This window comes from Pteropus vampyrus, unplaced genomic scaffold, assembly GCF_000151845.1.
Source record: "Pteropus vampyrus isolate Shadow unplaced genomic scaffold, Pvam_2.0 Scaffold516, whole genome shotgun sequence".
NCBI classification, from domain to species: domain Eukaryota; kingdom Metazoa; phylum Chordata; class Mammalia; order Chiroptera; family Pteropodidae; genus Pteropus; species Pteropus vampyrus.
The window spans coordinates 129,920-152,334 of record NW_011889297.1 but is presented as its reverse complement, the minus strand read 5'-3'; the positions used below and the strand labels follow the sequence as shown (position 1 = coordinate 152,334).

The 22,415-nt window shown below is 37.4% G+C and overlaps 1 protein-coding gene across 1 annotated transcript in view; it reads left to right on the top strand.

Moving 5' to 3' along the window:
- Positions 1–22,415, top strand: part of LOC105307777 (vascular endothelial growth factor receptor kdr-like) — a 197,015-nt gene that overhangs the window by 63,812 nt on the left and 110,788 nt on the right. Inside the window, exon 10 of the mRNA XM_011383386.1 lies at positions 1,792–1,900. Within this exon, the coding sequence (XP_011381688.1) occupies positions 1,792–1,900 (109 nt within the window). The remainder of the gene's footprint in view (positions 1–1,791; positions 1,901–22,415) is intronic.

The window sequence follows — 22,415 nt, the reverse complement described above, 5'->3', positions numbered from 1 at the left end:
TCTCTCTCTCTCTCTCTCTCTCTCTCTCTCTCTCTCTCCCCGCCCTCTTCTCTTTCTAAAAAATAACAGTGCCATAATGGGGATAAATAATTCTGGAGGCACATACTATACACCAGCACTGTAAGGGAATACAAGTGTTCCTACCCAGTCAATGGCAATAGTAGGAAACAGGGCTTCCTCAGTTGAAGAAGTAGTCACTGAAATTTCCTCCTCAAGATCTGCATTACAGACCCTGAAGATACTATAATCCTCAAAGGAAAATATTGTTTAGCAGTCAGACTCTGATAATGAGCTTGACCTGAACCTAAATTGATGAATCTCAGCTATCTAGTGTGATGTACCCTGTAACTCCATAGCTTGAGACAGGACACCTAAGGAAAAAAATAATTTGGTCTAGTTAATATCAATGAGTACATATTTTCACCATAAGCCTCTTTGTAAACTAGTTATAGAATAAATATGATTAATGAGAGAAGGTGAGTAGGAAAAAATTCATTCTTGAAAATAGAATCCTGAATTTTTACCTGTGTTCCACTGCTAGATAATAAGGTACTTTTGTTCTCCAGAGCCTACTTATTTAGTTTGGTCTTTATCTAGGCTTCTCTCATTTTCTCCATCCACCTTAATTTTTTTTCTATTGGTTATTTCCATGACAGTCAATGAATAGGAAAGGAGGACAAATAATTTAGACTTCTGAGACATTCTAAGCCAACAACTAATGGGAAAAAGGTTAACTCTAATGGTTAAAAAATGAGACTTAGATTTTCCACTTCCCTCACATATTTTTTTTATTATTGCACTAGCCAGAGTGATTATTATCTCTTATGAATACCTTTAATTCTCAAGGCAGTAAAATGTAGTGTTGAAAACAGGGGTTTTCAAGTCAAACTATAGTTCCAGATTTGAATGCCACTTCATTATTTTTGAGCTTCATGACCTTCAGTGGGTTATTTAACCTCTCTAAACCTCATTTTCCTCATGATTTAAAAACATCTTATTAATAGTTTCCACTTTAAAAAGTTGCTAGGAAGATTAAATGAGGTAAAATGAGATAACATATATAAAATACTAATCACTATACCCAACAGAGTAAAAATTATTAAATATTAAGTGTTAGTATTTTGAAACTTATTCTGACTTAGGAAATTAACTCCTATATGGCAGGCTTGTGAATGATTCTATATTTATAACAGTTTCCTCAAGAAATTGGATAATTTCTTATTTTCAGTCCTTTTCCAAAAGATCAACATTCAAAGAAGACCTTGAAAAATGTTTATTAAGTGAATGAATGAATAAATAAATATAACCTCACTTCCCAGGTAGCCTCATGTATCAGTCAGAATGGCCCAGGTTGTGCTATGGAAACAAACAACTCCAAAATCTGATTAGTTCAAAATCAAAGAGGTTTCTATTTTGCCCATGCCATATATCCAATTGCATCAGCAAGAGATTTTTTTGTTTGTTTGTTTGTTTTAATTGTATCCATTTATGGATGCAGGCTGGCAGATTAACCATCATCTCAAACACTGTTGATGTTATGGTCAGAGAGAAAGAGCGCTGGAGGGTTTCATCATAGCAATTAAGTGCTCCAGCTTAGAAGGGACCAACATCATTTCTATTCTTAAATTCTTGGCTAAAAATAAGTCACATAGCCCCACTATATTAGAAGGAATCCAGGAAGAAAAATCATTGTGCCTGAAAGGGGCAAGAATCAGAAATATCTGGTGAATAGCATTAATAACTACCATATTTTTTTAAACTGTGACTAATGCATTTCTTCTCTCTCTTTAGACTCTGAGCACCCTGACCATACTGACCAGCAGCATTTCTGGTATATACTACTGCATAGCGGTAAACAAAGTTGGCATTGATGAGAGAAGTATACAGTTCTATGTCTCAGGTAAATTCTGAACTGGAGAGGATAAAGAAGGTAGGGAAGATCTTCTATGATATGATGAGAGACGCATGGAAATATATACCTTTTCTCAGCTAGTTCAACTATAGCTGTGCTTACAAAATTGACTGAGAACCTATAATTGAAAGCTTATTAATTGAGTTTAAGGTAGAATTCTGCTGAAATGCAAATATCCTGGAAGAGGCCACACATTAAATCAGTATTAGACATTAACATTTTAACCAGAATCTGATTGTTATAACTTTCCTTTGTATTTTTGTGTGATTTACAGTATTCCCACCTCCCTTATATCATGATTTAACTTGCTTCTATCAATTATTGGTTAAAATTAAATTGTAATCATTAATCTAGATGATAAATGATAAGAATAAAACATTAAGAGTTGCTTTCTAAAATATTGTAAAACTTGTTAAATAATTTATTATAATTTAGTCATTTCATTTCTTTATGCCTTAAACAATGATGATTTAATCATTCTTTAAAACCAAAAGCATTATAATTTATTGTAACAATTTAAAAAGTTTTACATATAGTTAAATAATTTAAGCTAATTACTTACCTATATTTCTGTAGGGGGTGAACACAGGCTTTAGAGTCAGATGGATCTTTTTGGATTCAAACCTTGCCTCTGCTACTTTTTCATTAATTGCTTCAGCTATTTGACCTTCTGTTTTATCATCTATACAATGGGAATAATGACACTTACTCCAGAGAATTAGTGTATGAAGATTAAATGAGACAGTATCTATGAAGGAGCTGACATATATTAAGTCCTTAATAAGTGGTAACTATTGTGTATACATTCTCTGGCCATAAACAATAATGATAGAATATATGTAGCCTACGCAGTGAAGTACTTGGCAGAGTCATAGTAGGCAATCAGTACATATTTATTTCTCTGTGCCATCCTCCTATCTTATTTTACTCCTAAGGAAATTATAGGGAAACATGACAGAGTGAGGCAAAGAAGAAATAATGGGAGCAGATCAGGTACTTGGATGGTCAGAATGCTTCATTAAACCAAAGTGGAGGTAAGGTTGTTGAACAGGAGAGTGAGTTCTAAAATGAAAAATATCTCTCGACTGTTTCATACTTTTGTTCACTAGTCAGTGATGTATAATGGTGATCACACTGTAGTTTATCATTCAAGCAAGAAAATAAAAGCAAATGAATCTTCAGGAATGAAGAGTGGTAAACAGAAAAATTAAGCTCTCTAGTTGGAACTTTATTGAAGATTTTTACTTTTTAAGGCAATCCCACTCCTAAATGGTCTTTCCTGGAAGATAGGTCAGAGAAAATAGGATGTGCCATGGAAAGCTAACCATGACAAGTCATGTATGAAGAATTACTACAACTGAGCAGTTTTATTCAGCTGAGAGCTTGTAAAACTTATGGAGGGAAGTTGGAGAACTGACCACAGTGGATAATTTATTGGTATAAACAGCTGCAGTTGCAGATAGCTGCTGCGTTCCCAGTAGTTCATGGCTTTACCAAAACAAGGGCTTCTGGGAACCTCAGATCAATGAGTCTGCCTTTCATTTGGAGATGGATAGAATCCATAATAAACATTAATAACAACACAGCTAATATTTATTGAGCACTTCTTATGTGCCAGGCACTGTACTATATGCTTCAAATGGTTTAATACAACTAATCCTCACTATAGTCTTATTAAGCAGACACCGTTATCATTTTACAAATAAACTGACTGAAGTACACATAAAATATAGCTAGAATGAGGTGAAGCTAAGTGGCATGGATGCATAGTCTATGCTCTGAACAACTTGCTTAATCTTCAAGCTCACTAAAACTCTGAGGCAACCGACATCATATAGAGAAATTTGACACAACTTCTATATAAAACCTCTTCCAAGATTGAAACTGTGAAGACAAAAATCCTTGGTGAGTCAGGGAAAAAGACCCATTGGCCTAGCTTCTGCACAAAAAAGTCACTTTTCTCTTGGGATATTCACTCTGTGATAACTGCTGCCACAACTCTAGCCCCAGAGGGGTTCTATTCCCCTGTTAATACTTATGTCTAAAAATGGGAAAAGAGTAATTTACTTGATTCTCTGTAGCTCAGCTAGATCAAAGCTGAAATATTCAAAATTATTTTTTAAGTTATTAAAAAGTCAAAAAATATCACCTCCTAGGAAGGTATCATAAAGCTGGAAAATCTGGCTCACCTTCAGGTCATGATTCACCACGGAGGTCCCTTTTTAGCTTACCCAGAGACAGTTTCTGTATAGCAGAAAATACTTTATACTTCTACCCCCAGAGGGGATAAGGGCCTGTTTAGACCCTTAGATTCCAGAAGCCTAGAGTAAAGGCCCAGCTTTCGAGCTTATTCTAGTAGTACTTTCTTTGTTTTTGTTTTTGTTGATTGTTGATTATTTGGATACTAAACTGCTACTCCTGAAAATATCATCATACCCACCCTGCAGGGGAGAACTCACCCATATAGGCCTCATCGAGATTAACTTCTTAGAACTGTTTGCTACAGCAAGCTACAGTATAATGTTCACACAGAAAATGCACGCACGAAGAAAGTCATTTATTCATGGTTCCTGTCATCAGAACTCAAGCCTGCCTAACTTATGGGAATTATTTGAGAGGATACATGCAGCTAAAAAAGAAACATTAAACATAATTCGTTTAGACTTTCAGAAAGCCTTCTGTGTAGAAACCTCGAGAATGTTTCACCCTAGAGACAATGTAAAAGGAATGAAGTCACGATGATATTGGAAGAATGATTTATGTAAGTGGAACAAAGGAATACCTTCTCTGGTTGAGAATATATAAATAACAATATGTGCTCTTGGATTTGTTCTGAGACTAGTCTTCTCGATCAGAAAAGAGGGTTCACAGTGATAATTTTTGAGGTTACTAAACATTTTCAGATAGCACAAAGCTAAGCCAACCGGGAAACACTTCAGGATGATTTCAGGAGGCAACAGGCCTAGAAACTAGGAACAATAGTTAGGCCAGAGACTGGATAAGAAGAATGAAGGGCAGTTTAAGTCCAAACCATCCTGGCTTCTCTCTTCTTCTCTCATTCAAGTCCTATACAAAAAAATAAGCTTGACAGGATAGCCCTCGTGCCTCTAGATTTAGTATAAAGAGTGCTAAAAGACAGGACTGGAAGACAGAGGACTGAATTAAGTCTCATAGTAGGTATGGAGTCCATGCGTGGACAAATATCGACCCCACTACCACACATACATAAGAATGAGTCATTGAGAATAGAGGCAGTAGGCCAGTCTTTTCTTTTTTTTTTTTTCTGGATAGCAACTTCTCTCCTTTCCTGAGTTGTATAATAGCTGCATGGGAAACATCTGGAGTGAAGTGAGAAATCTTCATGGAAAAATGTCCCAACAGAACAATATGGGCTCCCAGTTTAGGGAAAGATGGGGAGGTGGAAGCTTCTGTATTCAGAAGAAAACAGAATGACCTCTTTATATCCCAGACACACATAATTCCTGTGCCTGTCTTGGATGCCCAAAAAGAGAAACTGTTTTGTGCTTTACTCTTTATCCTCAAAAAGACAGAGAGGCTCAGAGAGGAATAAACAAATGTGCAGACACTTGGCATTCCTGACTGGTAAATGTCAAACATGGGAAGTGGCCTCCAAGGGAGACAGGACCGTTCAAGCAACTCACACTATTTCTCAAACCTCATCACCAATTATGCATCGAATATACTGAATATAATTATAATTTCATTGCTCTAATTTCAGCTTCCCCCCCCCATTCTGTTCTCCATGGAAACTAGCCAGTGATTCAATTTTCAAGTACCTTTTCCTAGACATAGAGGTCTTTATGCACCCTAATCAGCTTGATTTTCCCTAATCTTCTCAGAGAACAAGGCTGAAGGTCTTTGTTTATGCATCAACCATCTTTGTTACCAATGAATGCCCCATCTAATTTATTCTGAGGAGGTGGGAGGAATAGGGTGATGCTGGGTCTTAAGGAAACTCTAGTCTGAACCTAGAGGAGAATTATGGATGAAAATTAGAAAAGGAGAGGTATAATCTTCACTTTATTGCTAACCTGGTTGTGTGATCCCAGTAAATTTCTTTTTGTCCCTGGGACTCAGTTTTCCCATCTATAGTATGAGAAAAAAAACATTAAAGATAAGCTAATGCAACTGCAATTCTACTACTAAATGATTTCATGAAAGGTATTAAGATATAGTATGTGAAGCATAGGAAGAGAGAGGGATATAGAAAGACTGGGAAGAGTGGGAGTTGGGGAAGGAAAGTTTTTCGGGTCTTACTGATCTAGACTCTGGAAAAAAATTTACCCTAGAGGGTTTTGAAGAAACATGGTGGAGTGAGAGATGTCCCCATAGATCTCCTCTTGAAACAACGATAAGCTGAACATCTAAAATGCAACAAAAAACACCCAAACTGCACAACAGCATGTCTGAGGTGGGATCTGCGCATAAGAGCTAACACAGGTTAGAACCCTGGGTGTTGGGTGGTATACTGAGAGAAATATAGAAGCTGCTTCACGTAGCTGCTGGAGCTACCTGTAGAAGGAAGAGAAGGGGAGAAGATGTGGTGATTTTCCTGATTAGCCCTGCCTGGAGGAGTTGTGAGTTCCATGAAGCAGGCAGCAGGGCTGTCATTAGGGCAAAAGCAGAGAAGTGGGATGGCAGAAAAACAACAGCTGATTTTTACCAGCTGAGGTTGCGAAACCAAGGCTGAACTGCAGATCCCAACTCCCAACCCAAAGAGCCCCTCCCCCCATACCCTCTGAAATGTGAACACTGCACAGCCCCAGGGGAATCTGAGCAAACACTACCAAAACTTTTGCAAACACGGACAGGAACTGAAACTGAGGGCAGCGAGCATGATTAAATATTTATAAGAAAATAAAAAGGCATTTTTAAGACTTTATATAAAGCAGGGATCCAAGAGGTTTAGACATCACCTACTGGAAACCAAAAGAAAAGTGCTTTCTTTGCAGTGGGTTGAAGAGAGACCTTTATAGAATAAATCTTCTTTCTGGGGAAAAAAAGAAGAATACATTTCCATGAATGCCCAGGTGGAGAAAAAGTCCATTAAACACCATGAACAACCAAGGTGACATGGCATTTCAGAAAGAAAGAGAAAAATCTCCAGATAATAAGCTTACAGGCATAGAAATATGAAACTTAAATGAAAGAGAATTCAGGATGGTACTTTGAAGAAACTCAGTGAGTTGCGAAATAAGGCATACCAACAATTTCAGGAATTGAAAAAACACCTAGATGAGCAGAGAAAGGAGATTGAAACCCTCAAAAAGAATGGAATAGATTTTCTGGAGCTAAAAAACACACTGCAAGAGTTGAAAAATGAAATAGCAAGATTGGGAAATATAGTTGACCAAATGGAGGAAAGGGTCAGTGATATCAGAGATAGAAATCTAGAAATAAATCAGAAGGAAGAAGAGAGAAACCGAAGAATGAAAAAGAATGAGAGAGAAATACAAGACTAGCTGATACCATCGGGAGAGGAAACTTAAGAATAATGGGCATTATTGAAGGAGTGGGAAAGGAATAGGGACTAGAAAGCATTTTCAGACAAATAGTGGATGAGAATTTCCCAAATCTAAGGAATGAACTAGAGCTTGGAATTCAAGAAGTCAACAGAACAACCAATTATCTCAACCCAAAAATGTCTTCAACAAGACATATTGTATTAAAATTATCAAAAATTAATGACAAAGAAAGAATTCTCATGGCAACCAGAGAAGAAAATGATAATGTATAAAGAAAAAACCATTAGATTATCCTCGGACTTCTCAGCGCAGACCTTACAAGCCAGACAGGAATGGAATCAAATATTTAAACTACTAAATGAAAGGAACTACCAGCCTAGAATAATATATCCAGCTAAGTTCTCCTTTAGATATGAAGGAGAAATTAAAACCTTTCCAGACATACAAAAATTGAGGGAATTCTTCATGACGAGGCCTACACTACAGGAAACACTGAAAAGGTTCAGCTCACCTAAAACAAAAGGGCAAATAAATTACATAATTAAGAATAAAGTGACTATCAGGCAAATAGAAGCAGAGGAGAGCAACCCTTACTAAGAATAGGACATTATAAGCTTAAATAATAAGAAGAGAATTGCTACAGCAAGATAGTAAGGAATGTTCAACATACATAGGGACGAACTGAGTTAACATTGACTGAGAAAGGGAGATATCAAAGATCGAAATTCTCAAAGAGGAATGCAGATAAGGCATATGCAGATGGAAATGAACGAGTGTGTGTATGTATGTGTGTGTGTGTGTGTGTGTGTGTGTGTGTGTATAACTATACTTTACATATTAGTAATGGTAACCACACACAGAAGACTCAAACTCAAAACTGAAGTATATAACGTAAAACAAGAAGAAACAGAGGAAAAACCCACAAAAGCCAACCAAAATAAAGAAAACAGATACATAAGGACAAGGAAGCAATGGAAACACAGAGCTACCAGAAAGCAAAAGTAAAGCGGCTATAAAAAGACCTCATATTTCAATAATCACCCTCAATGTAAATGGACTGAATTCATCAAAAAAAGGCACAGAGTTGCAGACTGGATCATAAAACAAAACTCAATCATATGCTGCCTCAAAGAGACATACCTCAGTGCCAAAGACAAATATAGACTCAAAGTGAAAAGATAGAAAATGATATTGCAAGCAAATGGCATACAGAGAAAAGCGGGAGTAGCAGTACTAATATCAGACAAAGTAGATTTCAAAATGAAGGTAAAGAAAGACACCGAGAGACATTTTATAATGATAAAAGAAATCATGCACCAAGAAGATATAACACATTAATATCTATACTCCTAATCAGGGAACCCCAAAATATGTAAAGCAATTACTAACAGAACTAAAGGGAGAAACAGATAAAAACACTGTCATAGTAAGGGAACTAAATGCCCCACTGTCGGATATAGAGAGATCATCAAACAGAAAAATCAATAAGGAAATAATATCCTTAAATGACACATGAGACCAACTGGAGATAATTGACACTTACAGTGCTTCCATCCTAAAACTGCTGCTCACACATTCTTCTCTAGTGCTCATGGAACATTCTCAAGAATTGACCACATACTGGACACAGAGATAACCTCAACAAATAAGGAGGGTTGAAATCATACCAATCATATTCTCTGATCATAATGCTTTGAAAATAGAGATCAACTACAAAAAGAAATCAGGAAGAATCATAAATACATGGAGATTAAACAACGTGCTACTGAAGAATAACTGGGTCAGAGAAGAAATAAAAAGAGAGATCAACAGATGCATAGAAATGAATGATAATGATAGTACAACATATCAAAACTTTTGAGACACAGCAAAAGAAGTCATAAGAGGAAAGGTCATATCATTACAGACCTATTTCCAAAAACAAGAACGAGCCAAAATAAACAACCTTACATTTCATTTTAAAACAACAACAACAACAACAAAAGGACAAATGAAGCCTAAAGTCAGCAGAAGGAAAGAAATAATCAAAATTTGAGCAGAAATAAATAAAATTGAAAAAGACCAAAAATAAAAAAAAAATAGAAAAAAATAAATACTACAAAGATCTGGTTCTTAGAGGTTAATAAAATAGACAAACCCCTGGTTAGACTCACTAAAGAAGAAAGAGAAAGGACATAAATAAACAAAATCAGCGAAGAAAGATAGGAAATTATGACTGACATCGCAGAAATACAAAGGATCATACAAAAATACCATGAAAAAGTACATAACATCAAATTTAATAACCTAGAAGAAATGGACCAGTGCTTAGAAAAATACAATCTTCCCAGAACGAATCAAGAACAGGAAAATCTAAATAGACCAACCAGTAGTATAGAAATTGAAACAATCATCAAAAACTTACCAAAAAGTGAAAGTCCAGGACCACATGGCTTCACCAGTGAATTCTACCTAACATTCAAAGGAGATTTAATACCTATTCTCCTCAAACTCTTCCAAAAAATTGAAGAGTAGATAACAATTCTTAAATCATTTTATGAGGCCACTATTACTCTGATACCAAAAACTGGTAAGGGTAACATACACCAAAAAAACCCCCACAGACCAATATCTCTCATGAACACAGATGTAAAAATCCTAAATAAGATACTAGTGAACCGAATACAGCAACATATTAAACAGGTAATACATCACAATCAAGTGGACTTTATCCCAGAGGCACAGGAATAGTTCAACATACACAAATCGATTATGTGATACACCACATAAACAAATTTAAAAAATAAGAATTATTTGATCATATTAATAGATGCAGAAAAAGCCTTCAACAAGATATAGCATCTATTTATGATCAAAACACTTAACAAAATCAGTATAAAAGGAAAGTACTTTAACATAATAAAGGCCATATATGACAAACACTCAGTCTATATTATACATAATGGTGAAAAACTAAAAACGTTCCCTCTAAGATCAAGAACAAGGCAAGGCTGTCCACTATCACCACTGTTATTCAATATAACATTGGAAGTCCTAGCAAGTGCAATCAGAGAAAGGAAATATATAAAAGGCATTCAAATAGTATATGAAGAAGTACAATTGTCACTATTTGCAGATGACATGATTCTTTATATAGAAAACCCTAAATACTCTACAAGAACACTACTAGAAAAAATAAGCAAATACAGTAAAGTTTCTGATTACAAAATTAACTTTCAAAAATCCATAGCGTTCCTATACTCTGACAACAAAGTGTCAGAAAAAGAAGTAGAGAAAATAATTCCTTTTGAAACTGGAATAAATTTAACAAAATACCTAGAAATAAATTTAATGAAACATGTGAAGGATCTGTATAATGAAAACTTCAAGATTCTATTAAAAGAAATTGAAGCAGATACAACAAAATGGAAAGATATTCCATGTTCTTGGATTGGAAGACTCAACATAGTTAAAATTGCCATATTTTAATGCAACCTCCATCAAAATCCCATCAGCATTTTTTAAAGAAATAGAACTAAAAATCATCAGATTTGTATGGAAGCACAAAAGTCCCCGAATTGTCAAAGCCATCCTGAGAAGAATGAGGCTGGAGGCATCACTCTGCCCAACTTCAAATTATACTACAAAGCGACAGTAATCAAAACGTCATAGTATTGGCAGAAAAACAGGCACACGGACCAGTGGAACAGAATCGAGAGTCCAGAAGCAAACCCATATTTATATGGGCAAATAATTTTCAACAAAAAGCTAGAAATATACAGTGAAGAATGAAAAGCATCTTCAATAAATGGTGCTGGGAAAACTGGAAAGCCATCTACAAAAGAATGAAACTAGACTGTTGTCTATCACCACACACTAAAATTAACTCAAAATAGATTAAGAACCTGAATATAAGTCCTGAAACAATAAAATGCATAGAGGAAAACATAGGAACTAAACTCAAGTACTTTGGACTTAAAGATGATTTTATGAATTTGACCTCAAAAGCAAGAGAAGTGAAAACTAAAATAAATGAATGGGACTACATCAAACTAAAAAGCATCCTCTCAGCAAAAGAAATCGTCAACAAGGTAAAGAGACAGACATCTGAATGGGAAAATATATTTGCAAGCGACACCTCCGATAAGGGCCTAATATCCAAAATATATATAGAACTCATACGACTCACTAACAACAACAACAAAAAAACAAACAATCCAATCAAAAAATGGGCAGAGGACCTGAACAGACACTTCTCCCTAGAGGACATACAAATGGCCAACAAATATACGAAAAGAAGATTAACATCACTAGCTCTTCGGGAAATGGAAATCAAAACCATTTTGAGATATTATCTCACGCCTGTTAGAATAGCTATAACCAACAGGACAAGTAATAACAAATGTTGGAGAGGATGCAGAGAAATAGGAACTCTTATACACTGCAGGTGGGACTGTAAATTGGTACGACCACTATAGAAAACAGTATGAAGTTTCCTCAAAAAACTAATACTTGTTCTAACATATGATCCAGCAATCCCTGTACTGGATATTTACCCCCAAAGACTGAAAACCCATATCCAAAAAGATATTTGCACACCCATATTCATAGCAGCATTATTCACAGTGGCCAGGACATGGAAGCAACTGAAGTGTCCTGCAGATGATTGGCTAACGAAGTGGCGGTACATATATACAATGGAATATTACTCAGCCATTTGCAACGACATGGATGGACTTTGAAATAATCATACTAAACAAAATAAGCCAGATAGAAAAAGTTGAAAATCACATGATATTACTTATATGTGAGATATAATCCTAAAAGTAACAAATGAACAGGATAAACAAACAGAGACTCATGGACATGCTTACCAGAGGATACGGAGTAGGGGAGGAAAGGGGAGGTAGAAGCGGTAAAAGAGGTCATATATTGGGGGTTTGGGAAGGGTGAAATGGGTAATGGGTAAAGAGGATCAAATATATAGTGGCTGATGGAAACTGGACTTTGGGTGGTAAACCCACAATAGAATATATAGATGTCAAATGATAATGTACACCTGAAAATTATATAATTGTTTTAACCAATGTTACCCAATAAGCTTATTTTTAATAAAAAAAAATAATTCATCCTCTGTTACTTTGACTTTTCTGTGTTTTCCATTTACATAAGTATTTGTTTCCATTCATTTATACATTCCTGCCATGTTTATAGGACATTTCAAAAGGGATCTATTATTTCAGATTATTTTGTCCCTCTTTTGCCTTGCTCAACTCAGAGGCAGTTGGACTGTCCCAATAGCTTCAGAAGCAGAAACCAGAGGATGTGAAAGTTTTAAATTGAATCACTAATAATAAAATTCCAGTTAACTAAGACTATCATTTATTATTATTATTATTATTATTATTATTATTATTATTACTTGCAAATATAGAATAAATCAGGCAAAACTTTCTTCTGCCATTTTCTATGATTGCTTCATTTGCCCAACCTAGGTGACTGCCACAGCTGAGAAAAGGAAACTCATATGAAGATATAGGTGGTCTCAGAGCTCTTTCACGTGACAGTTACTTTGTCATTTTAGAGGAAATTTACCATGTGTACAAGGAAGTTTCTAGGACAGGGCATCCTCACCCTGATCCTAGGCAGCTCAGAGCATAGTCTCAGCAAGGAAAACTTGTAGAGATGTGGCTATGCAGGCATAATTACAGATACTTCCTACCAGCTCTTTCCAGTGCCCTATTGGTGGGTAGAGCCTGGGGCCATCACATTTTTGCTGCAAAATGAGTTTTTTTTCTTCTCTAGAAGTCATGACTATCCATAGCTCACATGCTTCAGCCCCAACATAACAGAGGAACTTTACTGTTCTCAAGTTGCTTCTTAGTATGGAGGACTACTGTGCAGCATAGGATCTTCCCGAGCATATGGCATGAAAAAAAAATAATGGGTGATATTCAAAGCCTCTCTGCTAGAGTGTATGTCCAAAAGAAACAGCAGAATGAAGTAGACTTGAACCCCTTCTAGTCTGTGTTGTTCAGAATACAGAAAACACAACACACAAGAATTCTCTGCCTGATCCTAACAGTGGAGGTGGTATATGAACTGCTCATTGTTTTCAGATATAATTAAACTGAGTATCAAAAACATAGGCACCCAAAAGATGATGAGTGTAGTATAAGCTCAAAATGGAGTCTCCAAACTTATTCACGCTAAAGCTAAGACGTAATGGCATGACTGAGACTCTTCTCAGATATAACTCAAGTCCTGGAGGATTCTGATTTTCAAGCAAAATAGTGCTTTTTGAATGGCTTCACCTCTACTCCAACTAAGAGATATACATAATAGAGCACAGAAAAACTTTTGTTATTTTTCCCTTCTCAGTGTCCTAAAATCATACATTACCAGGATCTTAAAGTTCCTATAGACCACTTAGTCCAACCTTCCTCTCCTTTCTTCTATTGTTTCAATTACAACCACAACATTTCTACCAAAGTTTCATTCAACTTCAGCTTGAGTGTTTTTAGTGATAGAGAATGTTTTCCCTACTTCCTGAGGCATCCTGCTGCTTCTTGGGGCACCTCTGTTAGAAAGTTTGTCCTTAAAATAAATTTGCTTCTACCCGTACTCCTAATTCCACTGAAGATGCAACAAATCTGTGTGTTTACTTTTCCTAGTGACAGACATTCAAAAATCTGAAAACAAAAATATCCAGAATTTTAAGCCTGAATCCTTTCATCTGGTCCTTATTAGTCATGGCTTCTATGGCATGTATCATTTGAGAAAGCAAGTGTTTTACATGTGTGAGTCATTGAAGACATAAGAGGCTGGGGTGGGAGAAAGATGGCAGGGACACTTCCTCCAAAAATTCCAGACTTCATACTCACAAATCCATATAGCCATATAGGGGAAGGGAAAGAAATGGGAGATGGGGGTTGAGACTAGAGGCTCAAATGCAGCCAGAAAAACTTGCTGCCACTTCCTGTTAGGTTCACTGGTCAGGTCAATTTTAGTCATGCAGATAACAGAGCAACCTTCTTGTCTTTCCGCTAAAACTCTTTAAATATCAATGTCTTCATCAGCTTAGACTGTCATAACAAAATGCCACAGACTGTGTGGCTTAAACAACAGGAATTTATTTTTTACAGTTCTTGAGCCTGGGCAATTCCAGGATCAACATGCTGGCCAATTTGATTCCCTGGTAAGAGCTCTCTTTCTGGCTTGCAGACAGCCACCTTGTCACTGTGTCCTCACATGGTGGAGGGAGAGAAAGCTCTAATCTTTCTTCCTATTATAAGAACACTAATCTCATCATAAGAGCTTTACCCTCATGATCTCATAGAAACCACAGATTAACTCTCGAAAATCTCACCTCCAAATAGCATCACATTGGGGGTTAGGACTTCAACATAGGAATTGGGGAGGAGGGCACAAAAATTCAATCCATAACAACCAAGTCTCTCATACATGCCAGTACTTAGTTCTTTGTTAAATAAGATGATATTAGCTTCAGAGGCTATAACTGAAAGATACCTTCATGGCATGGAATTCAAGGCCTTGTCCTGACTTTCACATTTTAGATATACATGAGAACTATTGTCAGGAAGCATGACCCAGTCTGGCATGAAGCAAGGCTGTTTACCTTCCTGAGACCCTCTGACCTTTTGGGGCCTGACTATAGAATAGTTTTAAGGGCAGGAACCATAGCTATATTAAACTCATCTCCCAAAAGGCAGTCTCCAGGATCCTCATCGATATCTTGTTGTCAATTGCATTACAGAAAACATGATCATTACTCATAATATCTTAAAACATTAGTCAGTGATAGTTGAGTGTTCACAAAGTAACCAAGAATGGATTCCTGACCTGAAGCAATTTTATAATCCAAAAAGTCAGGACAAGCTAATGAGTGAGACAAGATGGACAGCCATGAAAAAGACTCAGGGACATTTGTGAGAGTAAAAATACATTGTGTGATAGTTTGCTCCAAATTTATGAAGTATAGTTAATGAATATTAACTGCCTTCCTATACTTCATAAAGTATTCTCAAGCATCTTACAAACTTCCTGATAAATAAATTAAAGAGAAACATGGAACTAAACCTCAATGCTTTATGTATATAATGTCAGCTAGAATTAGCCCAGAAAAGGGAGAAGTCAGTTTGGGCACGGGCAGCCAAAAGGGCTTTGAAGAGATGGAAACACTGATGGATGAATAAATATAATTAACAAAAACAAAGAGGTCGGAAATGGTATTTCAAGGCAAAAAGGTGGCATGAACAAAAGATATGCATATTGGAATTGATCAATCAACATTCATTTGTTCTATCAATATTTATTGAGCATCTATGACATGATAAGCACTGTGCTAGATGTTAGGGCTATGGCACCAATGAAAAACTTGTGTGGTCCTTGTCTTCATAGAGTTTACATTGAAATGATAGAAAGAAACAGTAAACAAATGAACAAATAAATGAATAGTTTTATAATTGCAATAAGTGCATGAGAAAGAGAATAGTAAGGTAGAGTGGGGAATAGTAAGGTACAGTGTACTACTGTACAGTGGGTGGTCAGAGAAGAGCTATCTGAAGAGGTAACATTTAACTTGGTCCTAAAAGATTACCAGAAGACAATATAATATATTTGTGGAGCCTGTGGAACAATTGGGCATATAATAACAAGATTTATGGAGAAGCTGGATGACATAGTTGATGAGGAAGAGTCACGTCTTACAGGGGCCTATTTTGAACAAGTGAGAGAGGAATATACACTTTATCTGGAGGCAGTGGAGAGTCATTGAGAGCTTTGGAGAGGAGTTTTGATCAAAGTTATGATTCAGGAGAATGAATGATGTGGCCAGTGAAGATTGGTTTGGAAAATAGTAACATTAGAGAAGAGCAACCCAGTTTGGAAAACATAATTGTTCAGACATGAGGTAATGACTACCCAGACTGGGATAGCTGCATAGTGGAATCTGAGAGGAAGAGAGAATGAAAGCTGTGGCAAAGGAACAAGTGATAGGACTTGCAACTGATGGGAAGTGAGAAATGGAAGTTGAGGGAGAGAGAAGAATCAAAGATAATAGTGAGGTTTTACGTGGGATATAAAACTGAAAGCACCAAACGAACAAGACAAACAAACAAAAACTCATAGACACTGACAGCAGTTTAGTGGTTACTAAAGGGAAAGAGAGGAGGAGGGGAGGTAGATAATGGTAAAAGGGGGTCAAATATATGGTGATGGAAGAAAATTTAACTTTGGGTGGTAAACAGGCAATGTGATATACATATGACGTATTATTGAATTGTACACTTGAAAACTATATTTTATTAACCAATGACACCCAGATAAATTTAATAAAAAAGAAAAGATTCTTACTTCAATGAACTTGTTCTACAGTAGAAATCACATACATATACAGTCCACCATAAGTTTTGAGTAAAAATTAGAAAGTTCCCCATTTTTTGACACAAATCACTAGAATTTGTCACTCATTTATACAATATGAAAAGAATGTGAACATATGTAACTTCTCATAAAGTTTTATTTTTTCTACCAGGTAATCAATAAATATAAATATAAATGAGTGATAAAAAAGATATAGTGAGGTTTTAATCCTTAGTTATAAGAAAAAGATGTCTTCCACTAGATAAAAACTCAATTCAAAGAAAGAGTTGGTCTGAAGGGAAAATAATCAAAAAGTTTTCTTTTTTTTTTTTTTGAGTTATTGAATTGTTGAGATGCTAGTGGGATCCCCAAATAGAAATGCTAGTAGACAAATGAAAATATGACTTAAGAGTAGTCACAGAGCACAAAAATAGCTCCAAATTGACCATGTGCTTATGGGAACAAAAATATTTAAGGAGATAGCAATTGTTCCACATTCATCAATCACCTATACATACTTGAATGGGTCTTCTGCATTAACAACTTGATGCTGGTATTCAGGGCTTCAGAGGTTCACTACTGAGTTGATTAGGTAACAGGGATACAGATTTTGAGAGCAGTCAGTCTAGCTGTTCAGCCAGCCATATTCTTTAAAAATTTTTTAATTAAAATTTTTGGGGTGATATTGGTTAATAAAATTATATAGGTTTCAAGCGTACATTCAATAATAAATAATTTGTATATTGCACTGTGTGTTCACCACCCAAAGTCAAATCTTCCATAACCATATATTTGACCTCATTTACACCTATCAACCTCCTTCCTCCCTGTTTTCCTCTGATGACCACTAAACTGTATGATTTAACACATATGCAGTATATAAATCTGAATGCAACAAATAAACATGACAAAGAAAAACTCATAGACACAAATAATAGCCATATTCTTCAATCAAGAACATCAGTACAAGATTGATCAAAAATTAGAATTTATCAAAATAAATATTGATATAGGGAACATTAAGCAAATCTTGGGGTGCTACAAGTAGCTACAAGAATGATGATACAATGGTATGACAAGTAGAATGTTTTAATCATTTAATTCTAATCTCAAAGCTTCGACTGTGAGATAATCTTCTATCATTCCTGGTACCCAACATACACTCCATATACAAATGCAATAGCTTAAAACCCCTAGTCCTGGGGTGGCTCCATAGTGTAGTGGTTAACATGTCTGCTTTGCATGCAGAAGCTCCTGGGTTCGTGCCCCAGGTGGAGCCACTGACCATACCCTGGGTATGCCAGATCCCGGGTGCTTCAGGCCCTGGGTGCATGCTAGGAGCATATGGGAAGGGATGCCCTGCCTTCAGAGATCTAGATCTTAAGGGGTAACGGCAACATCCATGGGTCAGGGGTGGAAGTGGGGAAGCAGGGAATTAAAGAGGAAAAAAACAAAACAAAACCTTAGGCCTGAATCAGCACCACCAGTTGTTCTTATCCATCAACTTCCCTAGATCATTTGTATCCATTTCTGTTTAAAATAAAGCATATGTAAAGTTGTGTGTGTGTGTGTGTCTGTGTGTGTGTCTCTGTGTGTGTGTATAATGTTCAGATGTGAAAATTGATGTATCTCCTTGTGATGAGAACATTGGTATGGCAGTGAATTATTTCTTTATAATTTATGTCAATCCTATCTGCAAAAAGGATTAAAAGTGTTTCTGCATTCTACCTTCCAAGTCAAAATCTGGGTATCTAGAGTTTCATTTCTACAAAGCTCTCTCTTTTCTTTCCAGATCACATTTGTGGTAAACTAGTCAATATTACTATCTGGATTAGAGTTGTTTGACTATCTTTTTTTTTTTTTCTCAAGGAATTCACATTTAAGTGTATTTCACTGTAGACATCATGTTTTAATCTAAAAAGAAGTATCTCTAGTGTAGATGCCAAAATAAGAACTTAACCTTCCAGTAAAGATGATGGAGTAGGTAAACACTGTACTTGCCTCCTCTCACAACCACATCGAAATTACAACTAAAGTACAGAATAGTCATCACTGGGAGTGGCCTAAAGTCTAGTTGAACAGAAGTTCTACAACTCAGGACACACAGAAGAGGCTACCTTGAGACTGATGGGAGGGGCGGAAATGTGAAAAGGCTGGTCTCACCCCTGTATGTGGTGGTTGAGAATTGGAAGAACTATCTCAGCTGTGGAGATTCCCCCCTCTGGAAAAGCAAGGGTTCCCAACCCCTCACCAGGCTCCTCATCTCAGGATTCCAGTGCCAGAAAGAGAAGTCCCCACAACTTCTGGCTGTGAAAACCAGTGGAGATTGTGGCTGAGTGAGACGGAAGGCTGAAGGAGTAGCAGATTCTCCTTTTAAGGGGTCCATATGTGGACTTATTTGGTGAAAGACTTACTCACTCAGAGCTCTGGATCTGGGGCAGCAGCTCAAAAGACCCCAAGATCACACAGGGAGGAACTATGTTATCTAGCTTCAGGTAAGGGCTGTGGGGAGATGACTCTCTTCCAGATATAGGTGTTGGCAGAAGGCAGTGCTCCTTTGTTGAGACCTCCCCTGCCCACCATGCAGACCCTAACGGGTGCCATATCTGAGTCTCCATCAACTTAGGTGGCCCCACCCAGGTGATACCCTGAGACCCCACCCTTCTAATGTGCAGGCCCACCCAAGCCTCTTACAGTGGATTTTATATACAAATGGCCTTTCTTGGCTCATAATGTGACCTTTCCTAAAATCTCTCAAAGGTTCACAAACCTAAACAGCAGCATCTGGCCTCAGCGTGCCCCATGCCTCTTGCCGATCAGCCCTAAGCCCAGCACTAGCGGCAGCTGGCCTTGCTCATGTCATGGTTTGGCCTCTCAAGGCACATCCAAGCCTAGCATGGGTAGCTGCCATCTGAAGATTGCTTGGTGGCTCATGCCAGGTAACCTTGGACAGGGTACAAGCTGCAGCCGAACTTGGTCTGCAGCAGGCACTCTCCCAGGAGGCCCCAGCCTGCATGCTCAGTGGCTGGCTTCAGTCTGAGCTAGAGCACCACCCAGGGTCACATCTGAGGATGACACACCCAAAGGGAAGACAGGGCAGGCACTGGAGTCCTGCAAAAGCAAATCTTGCTCTATAGGGTCAGACCCTGCATAACAGCTCCTCCACTGGTGATGTCCAGTCATCACGACCAATCAGCCTGAGAGTCAATCACTCCCATTGATGAGCAAATAGCAACCAAGACTCAACTACAACAGTAGGGCACACAAAACCCATACAAGAGACTTATCTGGATCACTTGACTCAGGTGACCAAGGAAGACCCACAGCACACTTTCTATATAATGCCACTCTACTAAGACTGGGAGACATAATAGCCTTACCTATTACCTAGAAAGAAATACAAACAGGCAGCCAAAATGGGAAAACAAAGAAACATGTCCCAAATGAAAGAATAAAACAAAGCTCCAGAAAAAGAAGTAAACAAAATGGAGACAAGCAATCAACCAGAAGCAGAGTTCAGAACACAAAAAATGGCATAGATGAAAGAGGCTTTGTTCATCCTTTTCGCAACCAAATCAAAGTTGTGACAGAAACAGAGCAAACAGCAAGGAAAGTCACCTGGGATCCAGATGAACAGAAGCACTACAACTAGGAAGAGAAATAATTAATTGACCTGCAATGGTAGAAGATAGGAGGGGGCAAAGACACAAGGTTGCTTGGTTCCAAGTGGCTGAGTGGGACAGAGGCTGTGGAGGTCGGTAGCAGAGGGCAGCTACGGATGCCTCTTAAATGGGTTGTGTCAGCGAGTGGAATTTTGTGGTGATGGACCTGCTTCTTCTGAGCACCATCACAGGGTTGGCTTCTGGGGGCCCCAGGGACTTACAGGGGGACACTGAGTTGTTGGATGAGGGATGGAGCTAAGGACATATCTTGGACAGAAGTGCCTGCAGTATCCACTGTTCCTCTGTTGAGCCCTTAACCCTCTCAGTGTGCCGACACAATGCCACCATAGCTGAGACGTCATCAAACTGGATAACAGAAGTTGCTCTGCCCAGAGGATTTCTTGAAACTCTGCCTCCCCCAACTCATGGTCCCACCGAAGCCACATTCAGATGTGTCCTCAGCACCTCAGGTGTTCCTTGCTGAGCAGTGCCAAACTCACACTGGTGGCAGCTGACCACGTTTTTTGTCATGGTCTCTCGAGGCAACTATAAGCACAGCATCTGTGGATTGCTTGCTGAATCTTAACAGGTGGCATTAGAGGGGCATAGAGTGTTGCTAAACTTGGCCTGCAACTGATCCCCTCTTAGGGCTAGACACCTAATACGCAAAGTTGCACTAATAAGACCGGGGAACTTAGTTGCTTTGCTCAGTACATAGAAACAGACACAGAAAGGCAACCAAAATGGGAAGACAAAGAAGCAGAAACCATATGAGAGAACAGAACAGAGATCCAGGAATAACGAAGTCAAGCAACCTAACAGATGCAGAGTTTAAAACCCTGGTTAAAAAAGATGCTCAATAAACTTAGGGGAAGTGTAGATGAATTCAGTGAGAACTTTAACAAAGAGATAAAAAAAAACATGAATATGGAAATGGAAATTATAAAAGAGAACTAGTCAGAAATGAAGAACACATTATCTGAGATGAAGAGTACATTAGATGGAATAAACAGAGTGGATAAAGAAGAGGAACAAACCACCAATATAGAAGATGGAGAAGCCAAGGACACTCAATTAAAATGGCAGGAAAAAAAAGCCAAGACTATAATACTAATTTAAGGAGCCTATAGGACTCTATTAAAGGTAAAAATATCCATGTCATAGGGGTACCTGAAGGAAAACAAGACGTTAAAGAGCTATTTGAAGAAATAATGATGGAAAACTTTCCTCACCTGGAGAAGGAATAGACATACAACCCCAGGGTAGCTCAGAAAGTCCCAAAAAGATGAATCCAAAGAGGCCCACAATAAGACACATAATAATTTAAATGCCAAAGGTTAAATACAAAGAGAGAATCTTAAAAGCAACAACAGAAAAGCAATGAGTTACCTATAAGAGAATTCCCATAAGACTGAAAGCTGACTTCTTTACAGAAACTTTGCAGACTAGAACGGATTGGCAGGAAATATTCAAAGTGATGAAAAGCAAGGACCTACAACCAAGATTACTTTACCCAATGAAGCTATCATTTAGAATAGAAGGACAGATAAAGAGCTTCCTAGATTTAAAAAAAAAAAAAAAGCTATGTAATATTACTGAGCCATGAAAAAAAAAATGAAATCTTGTCTTCTGCAACATCATGGATGGACCTAGTAGGTATTGTGCTGAGTGGAGTACATCAGACAGAGAAACGCAAATGTCATATGTAGAATCTAGAGAATGGTATAAAGAAGCAAACAACAGAAAGAAACTCAGAGATACAGAGAACATTTTGATGGTTGGCAGATTAGGGGGTGAGGTATAAGTGAAGGGGGAGGGTATTAAAAAGTACAAAATGGTAGCTACAAAATAGTCATGGGGATGTAGAGTACAGCATAGGAAACAGTCAGTAGTGTTGTATTAAATATGTATGGTGTCAGATGGATAATGGATTTATTGGTGTGATCGCTTCATAAATTATATAAATGTCTGGTCACTGTGTTGTGCACCTGA